Below are 15,000 nucleotides of genomic sequence, written 5' to 3'. Positions count from 1 at the left end.
TTTCAGGTAAATGAATTATTTCAGGGGTGTGTAATTTTCCAAAGGGGACATTTGAGAAACTGTAACGTTTGTCAAGGGGCTCGCCAGCATGCAAATCTCAACTGTCTTCGATATCACTTTGTCTTCATGTACAATCTTGGATAGTGATTAATTAGTTACGCTCTACCAGTTTGATCCACACTTGTGAAATAACACTAATAACTAGAGCTGCAAGCCGCTATAAAGGGCCCTCGCAGCCCTGGCAAAGTTGGGGTACTAGCACGTTGGGATGCTCGCACATTGGAATTTTTTGAAAATTAAGTACATCAGATTAAAAGCAATAAATCAAATTGATCAAATATGACCTCTATTAAAAGCCTGAAAAAGAGGCAAAATGTGAAAAAAAAATTCAAGATGGCCGACTTCCTTTTCAGTTTAGTCTCGGGCTTCGGAGACTTCTTGTAGGTCTTGGACTGTTACATTTGCCTCCAACCTTTGATTGATCTTGGTGACACGTACAACAAGGGTTGCGTCGCTAAAATGTTATTTTTGCAGCATTAAGTCTGGCTGCAATACACATTCGCACTTTTTGCCGTCAATTTTTTTTTTTTGTAAGTTACACACTTTGCGTAGGAAGTTGCGTATGCATCTTTCAGACCCTGTTTTGTGCGTACGCAGAGTTGATAAGTGAGACCCCAGGCCTGGCGAAATCATCAAAATAGACACCTTCATTGGCCAAGTATGTAAAACACACAAGAATTTGTCTCCGGTTGTATGGCACATTAGTATTGCAGTAACAAGCAACTACGAACAACAAAGACATGAAATATACGTATCGAAAGTCTTTCCAGAATGCAATGATACCATTGTACAGTAGTGCCACCAAATGACAGCTGTGCAACAATGTGGAGAGTCATAAGAGCAGAAATTAAGTGATCAGTGGTGCAGTACTTGCATTACTATGATGGTTGTGCAGATGATGCAGATAATCGCTGCACCATTTTCAAGTCACCAGAAGCAGTACATGTAATGCAACTTTGGGTGTAAAATTATGCAGAAAGTCCTTGAACGCTTTAAAGTGTCCAATGCTGTGGAATATTGATCAGTGACAGTTGTTCAAGTATGTCGAACGTGTTAAAGTGTCTAGTGTTGTGGAATATTAATCGACAGTTGTTCAAGTATGTAGAGAGCTGAAGCTACAATGATCCGTGCGGTAATACTGTCCCACAGTAGTGTGCAAAAATTGGCAAACATTTGCAAAGTTCCACTATAGAGTTTCAGTCAACTGTTTGAGTTGATAGCAAGAGGGAAGAAGCTGTTTGAATGTCGGCTGGTTTTGGTGTGCATCGTTCGATAGCGTCTACCTGAGGGGTAGAGCTGGAAGAGGTGGCCCAGGGTGTGGTGGGTCCAGCAGAATTTTCTGTGTCATTGTCTTGGTACTTGAAGTGTGCAAGTCCTCAAGAGTGGGTAGATGGGTACCGATGATTTTTTTTCCCGCAGTCTTAACTGTCTCTTGCAGTCTGATTTTTTTTTTTTTTTTTTTTTTTTTTTTTTTTTTTTTTTGTGGTGGCGCCAAACCAGACTGTGATGGAGGAACACAGGACCGATTCGATGACTGCTTTATAGAACTGTCTCAACAGCTCCCGCGGCAGGCCGTACTTGCTCAGCAGCCCCAGGCAGCACACTGCTCCAAAAAATTAAAGGAACACTTTGAAAATACATAAGAGCTCAATGGTGAAAAAAATCGTGATGTTTTTCTCTACTGATATAGACTAGGTAATATGTTCGGAACGAAATGATGCCACATCATTTGACAGAATTGCGAACTATCAACCTAAAGCAGGCTGAGTTGAAAGACACCTTGAAAATCAAAGTGAAAAAATGATCCAGCAGGTAGGTTACGACATTACGACTTTATGACGCTCGTGCCCCCTCCTCCATTTTGTCCCCAGCACCATAGTGACTACGTTTACATGCAATCAATATTCGGGTAAAAGTCAAAATTCCGATTTCTGAAACATTCTGAATATCCTGGTTACATGATTGAGCGGACAGAGTTGCTCCGGCATTTGAATAACCCACTGTGTACGGCGACACATGGCGTCATGACTCAAATGGACGTCATTTCCGCTTGTTACTTTCAACTGTCAATAAAACACTTGACATTCATGCTACTCACCACATGAATGAAGCAGCCGGTTTCCTCCTCGATCCAAAAGTGTGCTTTTGTGCTGAGACTCTGAGCTTATTTGCCTCTGATTGTGTATTTGCGATTGGTTTTACGCCAAACAACACATTTCCGCATACAAGCACTTCCTGTACTACAAAGACCAGCATTTCTTGCGGTTGAACAATGCGCATGCGCCGAGTGTCTCAATCGTGTCTGTTTGCGCGCCGGCAGTATCTTTTTCGCCTCTCCTCCTTCTCCATCCACTTCTGAGCAGTAATGGTAAATACATCATCTTATGCTTTTTAGTTTAATGTGTTTTCATTTTTTTTTTATAAAGTATTTTCACATAAATTTCGACTTAAGCGGTGAAATCCGACATACGCAGAAATTCGTGTTAGCTCGCCGGTGTAGGAACGGAACTCGTTCGTAAAATGAAGACTTCCTGTAGTCTGCATGGCCCCCGCGTGCTTGTATGCTTGCCCGACAACGTCAGGGCGTGCTCCTAATGTGACGACGGATGTGGTGCTGGGGTATGTCCTCCTAAATCTGGACCAGGGTATCACTGAGCTTCTGGACGGTCTGAGGTGCAACTTCTTGGCGTCGGATTGACCAAAACATAATGTCCCAGAGGTATTCTAATGGATTTAGGCCAGGCGAGCGTCGAAGCCAGTCAATAGTACCAATTGCTTCACCCAGGTATGTGCTGCCTGCATACCCTTGCCACATGAGGCCAGGCATTGTCGTGCACCAGGAGGAACTCATGACCCACTGCACGAGCGTAGGGTCTGACAGTGGGTCCAAGGATGTCATCCTGATACCTAATGGCAATCAGGGTGCCGTTGTCGAGCCTGTAGAGGTCTGTGCGTCCCTTCATGGTTAAGCCTCCCCTGACCATTACTGGTCCACCACCAAACCGATCATGGTGAACGATGTTACATGCAGCATCACGTTCTCCTCGGCCTCTCCAGATCCTTTCACATCCGTCACACGTACTCAGGGTGAATTTACTCTCGTCTGTGAAAAGGACAGACCGCCAGTGGCATACTTGCCAATGCTGGTGGTCTATGCAAAATCCCAGTCGACCTCCACGGTGCCGGACAGCAAGTACAGGGCCCACAAGATGATGTCGGGCCCTCAGGCCACCCTCATGAAATCTGTTCATGATTGTTTGGTTCGAGACATTTACACCAGTGTCCTGCTAGAGAACATTTAGTAGGCTTCTGGTACTCATCCTGCTCCTCCTTGCACAAAGGAGCACATACCGGTCTTGCTGACGGGTTAAAGACCTTCTACGGCCCTGTGAAGCTCCCCTCGAGTGACTGCCTGTCTCTTGTAACCCCCTCCATGCTCTTGTGACAGTGCTGGGAGAGACAGAAAACCTTCAGGCAATAGCACTCATTGATGTGCCGCCCTGGAGGAGTTGGACTGTCTGTGCAACTTCTGTAGGGTCCAGGTACCGCTTCATGCAACCGGTAGTGATAGTGACCCTAGCCAAATGCAAAACTGGTGGGAAAACTGTCAGAAAAGATGAGGACTGAAAAATGTCAGTGGCCTCCATCTGCAAAACCATTCCTGTTTTGGAGGTCATCTCGTTGTTGCCCCGCTAGCACACCCGTTGTTGATTTCATTAACACCAAATCAGCTGCAACTAATTACAACCCCCTCTGTTACTTAACTTATCATATCAATATCCCAGAGGTTTAAAAAACGCAATGCGATACTCAGATTAATGTATAGTAAGCAAGTAAAGTGTTTTATTTTTTGAGCAGTGTATATCCTCTGGTGGGCCTTCTACAGAATGGAGTTGATGTTGGCCTCCCATTTCAGGTCCTGAGAGACTGTGATTCCCAGGAACTTGAAGGTCTCGACGGTTGACACACGGCAGTTGGACAATGGCAAGGCAGCTGTGGTGGTGTCTTTTTCAAATTTGCAGTAGAACATGTTTAGATCATCAGCAAGTCCCTTATTGTTCATTGATGGTCTCTCATCAGTATTTTATTTGTTTATTGTGCAATTGAACAATAAAGGGCTCACTAGTGCCTCCTAAATTTTTTTAAGAAAGCAGCCCCCAGTTGTACGTTTCACCTAGATCTACGAAAGGTTGGTGGTATACGCACCACCCAAGACCTACAAAAAAGTCATCTGCCAATTTATTTTTCATGGTATAGTGGTAGCATTACCTACCGGATTGGATGATTTTAACTTTGGCACTTATATGATAGGTTTGCATGTAAAAATGACATCAGTACTAAAATGCCCACCTCAAAAGAAGCTGTAGTGATTTAAGGGCTTTTTTTGTGATTAAGTTTCAGACAAATTTGCCTGGCTTATGTTATATTTACGGTCTCAGCTGTCACGTCACCGGAGGGAGCCAAACGTGGTGCTATTGCTCGCTTTGTCAGTTCTGTTGTCTAAAACGGCGACCGATCGCCACCAAAATGCAAATGCACATTACTACTCTGGTCCACTTCAATCTGTGAAAGTATAAAAGTGTTCTGCACAATAGTTTGGATTTATTGACATAAAACGTGATCTCATCATGATCACCTCCACAAAATCAAAAATACCGTGGCGATCGCTTTTCCACTTACACAGGCTGAAGCGGACAAGAGCATGAATGCGCACACAAACTGGTTTATATTTCGGACATTTAGCGACGCTAAACTCATGTCAACTCCCAGGAGGGAGACGGCGGGTTGCAGCGAGCAGCAGGGCAGGCAGATTGGATCTTTATACCCCCACCCCCTTCCCTGCCCGGCTAAAGGTAGGATAATGGGACGGCTAATAGCAACAACTAGCTTCAACAACTAGCCGGACGTTGGACATGCCTGTCCTAGAGGATTCATCCTATTGACTTAAGACATGGCCTGTGCCATTTTAAGACCTGGGAGAACAACAAGGGGAAAAATCTACAGTTTTCGAATATGTTTATGATGTATTAATGGGTATTTAGGGGTACCAAATTTTGCATTTCATATTTCCTTCGCCACAAAAGAGGAAATGCTTAATAACTACACTGCACATGCTAAAAAAATACTTCTCAAAATGTCTCACAATTGATAATTGTCCACAGCTGAAGACATCTACCAACTTATTTTTCATTGTAGTGGTATTGCCACCTACTGGCTCAAGGAAATACATGTTATTCTTTGATTATTTTCTTGTCTACGTCATAATTACTTGGAAGAGTGTTTAGACCTCTATGATGTTAAAACAGAAACTTTATGATTATTCGAGAAACACTGTTGCCGTGGTAAAGTGTAGTTCGCCAGTAAAACAACTCTGATTTTAAGAGCCATACAAAAAAAAGTCTCGTGGAGCCATATCCAAAACCTAACAGGAAGTCAGCCATTTTGAATTTACTTTAAAACTTGTCATCGATCATGTCAACAAAAGATGTGTAACTTGACGAACATTATCATATCTTGTCAAAATTTCACCCAATTGACGAAAGTCCAGGCCAGAACACATCAACGAACTTATTTTTCATCTTGGTGGAAGTGTCACCTACCGGCTAAAGGAAATAAATGTTAAACTTTAATTTTTTTTTTTCGTAGCAGGTTAACGAGATCGATCTCAAATTGGCTGCGAACAGTGGTTAGGCTTTCATGATGTTGAAACACAGATTTATTTTTTATTTTTACTTTTTGTGTGAAACGTTGTTTCTGTGGCAAAGTGCTGTTTTCCAAGAAAACAGATTTTGAGGGTCAAACATACAGGAAAACTCATGAAACTTTGCACACACATCAAGCCTGGTAATGTCATCAATATCTTTTTTTTGTTTGTGCGATTTTAAAGAAATGGCTTGCTAGTGCCCCCTACAAATGTTTAATGAAGCAGCCCCGGTTGTATGTTTCACCTTGATCTATGAAAAAAGTAGAGAGATGTTGTATCAAAAGACTTATAAAAAAGTCTATCGGGGCCATATGCTAAACGTAACAGGGAGCCCACCATTTTGAATTTTCTTTCCAATATTGTCACATTTTGGGCCTTTTATTGAGATCACTTTTTAAAGATGCAGCAAAATTGTATCAATTTTTTTTTATTAATTGAACGGCGATTCGAGATTTAATTCCTGCACTAAATATTGATCACCACTAGGGGGCACCACACCCTTTTTGGTTGATTCTAGCTTGGCCTCACAGGGCACAATGAGGAGAGGAAGAAATGTGGGGAAAGTGAATTCCAAAAATTAAAGTTCAACCAAAGAAAAAGAAAGTCCTGTGCCTGACTCTGGGGGATAAAGATGACTCAGTCTTACCTGCCTTTTTTGTGTATGTCTCTTATCAGGAGGATGTTGCAGAGTTTGGTATAGAGTTGTGCTGCAATGAGGAAGAGAGGGGAGAGACTCCTGGTAGAGAGGGCAGCCCAAATGACTTGAGGGATGCAGAGCTTGATCCTGCAGGAGAACCTAAATCTTCTGAAGACGACACCTTTGGTAGGAACTCTGAATTTTAACCATTTTCAAACTGGATTTTATTTATTTTATGGATTACAAAGTCAAGTCAATTATATTTATATAACATTTGATTACAAGGGTCTCAAAGGGCTTCACATGCCCAGAGTTGACAAATATTAATGACGGCTTATAGACCGTTGTGGCTATTGTGTGTTTTTTTTCTTCCATCTGTAGGGGCGGTCTAATCGGAATCACAATACAATACAATGCCATTAACAGGATGTGACTGCAGGTGGAGGAGTTCAATAGGCAAGAGCGCGATGCATTGCGTTATGACTTAAATGGTATGTGGTAGTACAGCTGACAAACTGGAGTCACAGCGGGCATGTTAAAAGCTGTGTATTTGTCGATTCAAAAACATGTTAAAATTCAAGAAATTGGCGAGGATTTCATAAAAAAATTAAGCAGTGAAGCCAGAGACCGATATCTTGCAAAAATAGACATTATCAATGTTTGGTTTGCTCCAAAATTCCCAATACTGAGTAGAGTTACGAACTGAACCTACTTCATCCTTTGTGTGTGCCGGATTTTTTCGCCTACTGTGTAGTAGGGTTGCATGGTATACCGGTACCGGTATAGTATCACAATACTAGAATTTTTTAAATGCTACTATACCCCGCATTTAAAAACAAACTACTTTTATTGCATTTTATTGACTGTGATTGAATTGGTAAATTGGAGCCTGTCTCTTTAAAGGGACACTTGGATGAGCTTAACATTGGCACTTATATAATAGGTTTGTATGTAAAAATGACATCAGTATTAAAATGCCCCCCTCAAAAGACTCTATAGTGATTTAAGTGCTTTTTTGTGATTAGATTTTCGACAAATTGGCCCGCCCCCTTTTGGAGTTCGGCTTGTTATTTTTTCGTTCTCAGTGGTCTTCGTCACAGGAGGGAGGCAAGTGTGGTAATATTGCTCGCTTTGTCAGTTCTGTTGTCTTAAACGGTGACCGATCGCCACCAAAATGCAAATGCACATTACTACTCTTGTCCACTTCCTGTGTTCCTGTGAAAGTATAAAAGTGTTCTGCACAATAGTTTGGATTTATTGACATAAAACGTGATCTCATCGTGATCACCTTCTCCACTTACATGGGCTGAGGCGGACAAGAGCATGAATGCGCACACAAACCCCGACTGGTTATATTTCGGACATTTAGCGACGCTAAACTTATGTCAACTCGCAGGAGGCAGACGGCCACCGGCAGCGGGCAAGCAATCAGGCAAGCATGGATCTTTATCCTCATCGAACACCAGGGCTGTCGTGAACGTGCGCATCCGACTCCACAGCCGAGTGTGGTCGCATTGGAATGCATTATTTCGGCTGTTACGTTCCAAATTGGATAGCGTGTTGTAGGTCGAGAAACTGGGGACATTCCTCATCCAAATAAATGTGCACGTCTACTCATTCCCACTTCAGTCTCTGTAAATATCCTGACTGCTGTTTAATGCCTCGCTTGTCCTAACCGTGATCAGCAAAGAAGGCAGTGTTTTTTTTTTGTTTTTTTTTAAGCAAAGAAGCAGTGTGCGCTCTTCCCAGCATAAATCTATGAAGCTCTGCTCATTTCCACATTTCCTCATTCTCAAATAAATCAGCCACAGAAAGGTTAATCCTTTTGTTATGTTCAAGTGGGCATTAGTAGGGATGTCCACATAAATTTGGGTGCCAATTGATCTCCGTTTTTGGACGTTATAAGCAATTGAAAGTACAATGATTTCCAATGGAGAGTTTGTAATCGGTCCCTCCAGTGACTCAGACCGAACAAGGACAGAATGGTAGGGGGTGCTGCCATTCTCCTCATTAACAAGAGGCATTATTCATGGAGTCACTTATTTCCTAATTTCTCCCAAATTTATTGATAAAATAACATCAAAAAATATGTAAATATATGAAATGAACTTGTTAGTGAAAACATGGCCATCCCGACCCAACCATCCTTTTAAGAGCGAGTGTGACGTAGTTGCCCCCAAGCCTCCGCCTTCTTATGCTCACAGGCAGAGAGAAAGTCAAGTCGCACAGACAGAGCAGGTGGAAGACAACGAGGAACAGAGCCCGTACTCGTTGATAAACGGGGACCCGAAGTAGGGTGTGAAAGTATTTTGGGTTCAAAACGAATGACAAAGGCAAGCTTGCACTGCGGTGCTTCTGTGCTACAAAGTCTGCCTTGCAAAGAGAGCAACATGTCAAATTTGTCCAAACATTAGAAAGACAACCTTGCGAATTTGTTCCACGACTTCTGTGAAGAATAACAGGTGATAATGTTGTTCACCAGTTCACTACACTATAATGTCAATGAAATTAGTATAAAGCTCCTCCCAGCCCAGTCGTAAACTTTGAGTAGCCGACATACAGAGAGCTAAAACATGTCCAGGGGGTGAAATTAAGCTGTTTTATTCGCCAAATGTGAGCGATTTTTGTATTTGTTTAGTAATTTATGAAGACCTGTGGTCCATCATATCTTTCTTGTGTAGAAGCTTTTAATAAAATATTGTGAAGAGACAATGTGATTGCTTTGTTTGAAAATCAATTTAGAGAGACCAACATACCAAAAAGTAATTCTAACAAAGGACAATTTTATATTACTGTACTGTCTGTTAAAAAAAAAACTGTTTGTCTAGTCAACTCGCCAGTTATTGGGTATGCCAAAAAGACACTTTCAACCCCTGAACATGTCCACGGTTAATAAATACATCAAATATATTTTTAAACATGTAATTACATTCTTAAAATATTTAAATAACCAATTGAGGAATAAACATTATATAAATAAAGTATTATATTGAAACACATTTTTGAAAAACATTTTATCAGACCACAATATCTAATCCTATCCTAGATGATATAATGAGCCTCAATTAATTTTTCAAGTTATGCCCATTAAATGTTTCATGTATAGTTTCAAAACACAAACCCTTTGAATAATAAGGACAAGTAAAATAAAGCAATGATTTTCAAATTCAAATTATCATGTTAATTAAAATACCGTACCTTCTCCCTCCACTAACAACAGAAGTTTATTACTACTGGCTCAGAGAGGGTGACCCCACCCACTCATAAGCAACCTACTCTCCAAGATGTCTTTTAACAGCATATGAAGTACCCAAAGGACAGCAAAGATGCTAAAAGGCTCAACAGGGCAGTTGCAGTGTTTGTCTGTATGGATCAAGTGCCAATATAGTCAGTAAAGAAAACTATTAGTTATTGTTCCCAAAGTCTGTTTTAAAATAAAGGGAAAGATTGACATTTGAGTGTTTAACCTGTTTGCAAAAAGTATCGAAATAAATACATATTGATATCGGTATCAAAACAGAAATTTGGTATCGTGACAACCCTGTGTGAGTACTTTCACTTCGGAGCAATTTAAACATTATAAATCTTTAGCCTCTCATATACAATTTGCAAATGGGTAGGTGCAGGACCTGCAGATGATGAAGGCGATGAACAATAACAGGACCGTCATTCGGCTAAGGTACGTGCAGTGTGTTTGCTTGTGAACCGTCCACTTAAGCTACAGAAACGAACATGCTTATTTCCTTTTTAACAGTGTATGTGATCGTTGATCATTCCCTCTTTTCTTTTACCTCACTCACTGAGTGCATGCACGTATGGGACTAAAAGAGAGAGCAAGAGGATTCTAAACTTTATTTTAAACTTGCTGCTATGAAAATGTACGCTCGCCCAAGACCGAAGGTTGTTTATGGTGAAATGTTTTCATCTTACAGCCGATAATCAAGCCACCCAACTTGGTTTTGACATGTCCGAAACGAGTCGGCAGTTGGATGGCTGTTTGGTGTGTCTATGAATGGGTGGGGTCGGACAGTTGGTGGATGGCTGTTTGATAAGTCTTGGGATAGGCATGGTGGAATGTTCCAAGAGAGAGTCATTCATTAAAAATGTAGACTCTACGTGTTTGGCAGCGTGAGGAAGGAGTTAAATCCACTGGTGTTGGGTGGGGCGCAGATGACATTCACTCATTTTGTTTGGTTGGAATTAGGGGTTAGTTTGTGTTTCACGAATTGACCTTGGTGCCAGGCTCCTGCCTTTTTAGCTGTTGTGGATAATCTCGCCCGTTGTTTTGAAGCAAGTGACGTACACTGTAGAAGATATTGGAGGCCAGTAGTTCCACGCCACGCTTATTCAGATGTATTCTGTTATATTTTATATAAAAGGGGCAATGTGCTAATGTTCCCAGAAAACTGAAAAACCGTCAATAAAAGTTCATTTAGTCATTACCATGTTTTTCAGCCATTTAGTTAGTGCCATTAAAGTGCTCATCTCCTTGTCGTTTGTTTGGCAGTGGTCCACTCAAAATCACCTCACAATTGAACGATTGCACTTTGCCAAGGAGAACAACAAAATCCTGCTTCACAATATCTGGCGCACCTTCGGACCTAGTGTTCGTTCCAGGCAGAGGCGGGCGTCCAAAAAAGTCTTCCCCTTCACGCTCTACCAAAGCCAGGAAGTGCGAGGCTTCACTATCGCTACAATCCACTTCATCAAGTGGATTCGTTTGGTGTGGTGGTGGGCAAATCTCACTCGCTTCCAGAACCGGAAATGTATATTTAGCGTATGTGATGGCCTGTGTTCTGCGTGACCAAATGACGTCATCGCTAGACAAGACCCATTTGCCCATTTCTTTCGTACAGAAAGACAGGTGTGGCTTGCCACAAAAGTCCGCCAAGGGTCAGTGCGCCATCTACTGGAGAAACACGGGCACCCACACACTGTATGATGATGACGATACGTGACAAAGCTCAAAAAAACTTCAAACGTTTTTATTTTTAATATAGTGTTTAGATTGTGAATCTATGAGTGCTTATTGATCCGAGGGTTACACTAAACTGAGAGTACATTATTGGTGCAGCAGGCTACCATCTTGCTCCGCTGTCGCAAACCAGACGACAGCTCTTTGTAAATATTATTTAACATAAATAAGTCCTTCAGTGAGTACATTCCAGTGTGACTATAATCCCGATTGGAAACTTGTCGCCAAGTGTGGTGTGGCAGGCACTAGTTTGGTTATCAACCCATTAAGCCCGGGAGTGCATAACCGCGTTTCTACCACTAGAGCCTGTTGCACCTTTCAAACCGGGGTAGCGGATACGTCACTGTCCTTTTTTAATCCAGTTCTTCGTCTCTTAGCCAATTTAATGCATCAGAATATACATGTGACGGTGTAGCAAGACCATGGAGGATGTCGTGGAATTTTTTGGAGCTAGGGTAATGGTGGACGCCGTCGATCGCCGGGAGCTCTGATTAAAGTAACGGCAGTGATATATAGACGACGTGCACGACCAGTGGAACGCATAACTGAGTTTCTACCACGAGAGCCGGTGCTTTGTTGCACCTTTCAAACCAGGGTAGCGGATACGTCACTGTCCTTTTGTAATCCAGTTCTTCGTCTCTTAGCCAACTTAATGCATCAGAATATACACGTGACGGTGTCCCGAGACCGTGGAGGATGTTGTGGAATTTTTTCGAGCTAAGCTAATGGCGGACGCCGTCGATCGCCGGGAGCTCTGATTAAAGTAACGGCAGTGATATATAGACGATATGCACGACCAGTGGAACCAGTCGAACGTGATATATGGTTTGTAGACAATTATGATATTGACGTCTTTGTAACAGAATAGAGGATGGTAAAAATAGTGCTTCTCTTGCACTGACATGTTATTTTTACCTCTTCGATTGGATCAGTAAATAATAATAAATTGTGACTGTGCGAAAGCCACGCCCAAGCTCTTTAATTCTTTTGGAATTATGTTTCTGTCTGCTACAGGGGCTGAGATATTAATCATTTTGTAAGTGTTGCATTTCTGGGAGGACTTCAGGTTTTCAAGGGTAATTCCAAAGGCGACATTAGGTTTTGGGGAGCTGTTGAGAAAGGCGCTTTAGGCCCAATGGGTTAACTGTGCTGTCATATATCCCCTCGTGCAGTATATGCTTCACTACCCCAATCTATCCATGTGGACTAGTACCAAATGGCCTGTGGTTGGGGACCAGTCTTCTCATTTATAACCAAATTCCATTTGTTTTATATTATTCTTGATAAAATATAACAAAATGGTTGCTATTATATGAGGAAGTGTGCCCATCTTTGTGAGATACTGTGGCTCATTGTGTTTTTATTTCTGTTTCAGGGAAGGAGGTTGTGTTACTTATGCAGGCCTTGAATTCCTTAGCCACACCTGAAGAAAAATTGGCTGCTTTGTGCAAAAAATATGCAGACCTGGTAAGATTTCTATTAAGGATTAAAAAAATAATAAAATAAAATTTCCTTATGTAACTGTTACCTAATCTTGAGTCTAAATTCAAACGTCATTAAAAGGGTCCAAATTGAACGAAATTTAAATTTGGATATGGCGATTAAAGAGCGTGTAACAACATTTGTCATTTTGTTGTGCAGTCTTAAACGAACAATAGGGTTGAGAGTTTCAGACTAAATTGCAATATGATATTGCAATTATGTTTTCTTTTAATGATGTATGTATATAATTATTCAAAATCTGATTAATATGATGCAATATTATTAGGGCCCTAGTAGCGGCCGCTGCAAGATCGCTTTTGTTTTTTGCAGAAATTCTTCCTTTTTATTATTATTTATTAGGGCCCTAGCAGTGAGGTCCCTGTTGTTTTTGTAGGAATTATTATTATTATACTGGACGGCACGGTGATCGACTGGTTAGCACGTCCGCCTCACAGTGCAGAGGTTGTGGGTTTGAATCCGGCCCCGGCCTTCCTGTGTGGTTTGCATGTTCTCCTCGTTCCTGCGTGGGTTTTCTCCAGGTACTCCGGTTTCCTCACACATTCCAAAACATGCATTCTAGGTTGATTGGACACTCTAAATTGCCCCTAGGTGTAACTGTGAGTGTGAATGTTTGTTTGTCTCTGGGTGCACTGCGATTGGCTGGTAACCGGTTCAAGTGTACCCCGCCAACTGCCCAAAGACAGCTGGGATAGGCTCCAGCACGCCCGCGACCCTTGTGAGGTAAACCGGTTTGGATAATGGATGTATTATTGTCATTATTATTCGGGCCCAAGCAGTGACTGCTAAATTAAAAGGAAGCTTTTTATTTTGCGATACACTGTTGCATGGAAAAACATGCTGTTTGTCAAGAAAAATGACGTCAATTTTGATGGTCTTAACATTGGTGAAAACGTTTTCGAAATACTATATGATGGGGAAAGTGGGCATCAAAAATGGGCATCAAATCGTTTATTTCTTTCGCCATAAAGAGGAAATACTTACTGCCCTCCACATGCTTCAAAAAATCCCAAACATCACATTTATATAATATTTATATAAATAGTTGCAACCTGAAGACATCAAGGTAATAATCTTGTGGTATGCATATAGCATAATCTTGTGAAGACTAGCAACGTAATTTTTAACATTTTAACGTACTGCACAGAGCCCATTGAACGAATCCAACTGATTTTTTGGCTCAACGCTGAAGGGCATGGCCATTATGGTGCCGCAAAGTCTGATCACTGATCACTGATTCACCGTGACAATAAAGGCTGTTGTAATTTGACTCAGATAATTCTATTTCCTCAGAATTTCTCATATTTGATGATATTCCAGGCCTGAAGACATTAAAGAACTTATTTTTCATTGTAGTCATACATGTAATACATGTTTTATTCTTTGTTTTTCTCCTAGCAGGGTAACCATGTCCACCTCATATTTGCTCGGAAGAGTGTTTAGACCAGGGGTCTTCAATCCTGTTCCTCGAGGGCCGGTGTCCTGCCTGTTTTCCATCTGTCCCTGCTGCAACACACACCTGATTCAAATTGTCAGGATCGTTATCCAGCTTCTGCAGACCTTTGGAGAATATCTGTAGCAGGGAGAGATGGAAAACAGGCAGGACACCGGCCCTCGAGGAACAGGATTGAAGTCTCCTGGTTTAGACCTGCCTGATGTTAAACTACGAAATGTGTGATTTTCTTTTTTGTGAAAAGATGTTTCAGTGGCAACTGGCAATTCGCCAATGAAACAACGCTGTTTTTAAGGGTCTAAAATCTCTACAAACATTTGCACACACATCAGGCCTGGCGAAATAATCAATATTTTTGTATTTTATCATGCAATTTTTTTAAAAAACGGCTTGCTAGTGCTCCCTAGAATTTATTCAAAAATCAGCCCTGGTTGTACATTTCAACTAGATCTAAGACATTTTTTAATGGTATAACAGGCCAAGACATACAAAAAAAAGTCTCTTGGAGCCATAACCTAACCATAACCTAAACCTAACAGGAAGTCCGCCATTGTGATTTACTGTAATAGTCATCTTACCTTGACTACAAAGCTGCTGTAGCTTGACCCACGTGATCATACCTTCCAAAATCAATATTTTGATAATTTATTTAGCGATTTTTACAAAATGGC

At 41.4% G+C, this 15,000-nt stretch overlaps 1 protein-coding gene across 1 annotated transcript in view; it reads left to right on the top strand.

Annotated features, from left to right (window-relative positions):
• Nucleotides 1–15,000, top strand: part of txlng (taxilin gamma) — a 40,945-nt gene that overhangs the window by 6,426 nt on the left and 19,519 nt on the right. Inside the window, exons 2-4 of the mRNA XM_086025395.1 lie at nucleotides 1–6; nucleotides 6,440–6,587; nucleotides 12,752–12,843. The exon at nucleotides 1–6 is cut by the window's left edge and continues 96 nt beyond it. Coding sequence (XP_085881521.1) covers nucleotides 1–6; nucleotides 6,440–6,587; nucleotides 12,752–12,843 — 246 coding nt within the window. The remainder of the gene's footprint in view (nucleotides 7–6,439; nucleotides 6,588–12,751; nucleotides 12,844–15,000) is intronic.

The sequence above is a fragment of the Filicampus tigris genome, chromosome 3 (genome assembly GCF_054856515.1).
Source record: "Filicampus tigris isolate MCC_2025a chromosome 3, RoL_Ftig_1.0, whole genome shotgun sequence".
In the NCBI taxonomy this organism is placed as follows: Eukaryota; Metazoa; Chordata; class Actinopteri; order Syngnathiformes; family Syngnathidae; genus Filicampus; species Filicampus tigris.
The sequence above is the reverse complement of the archived record's forward strand: the minus strand, read 5'-3'. Positions and strand labels throughout refer to the sequence as shown.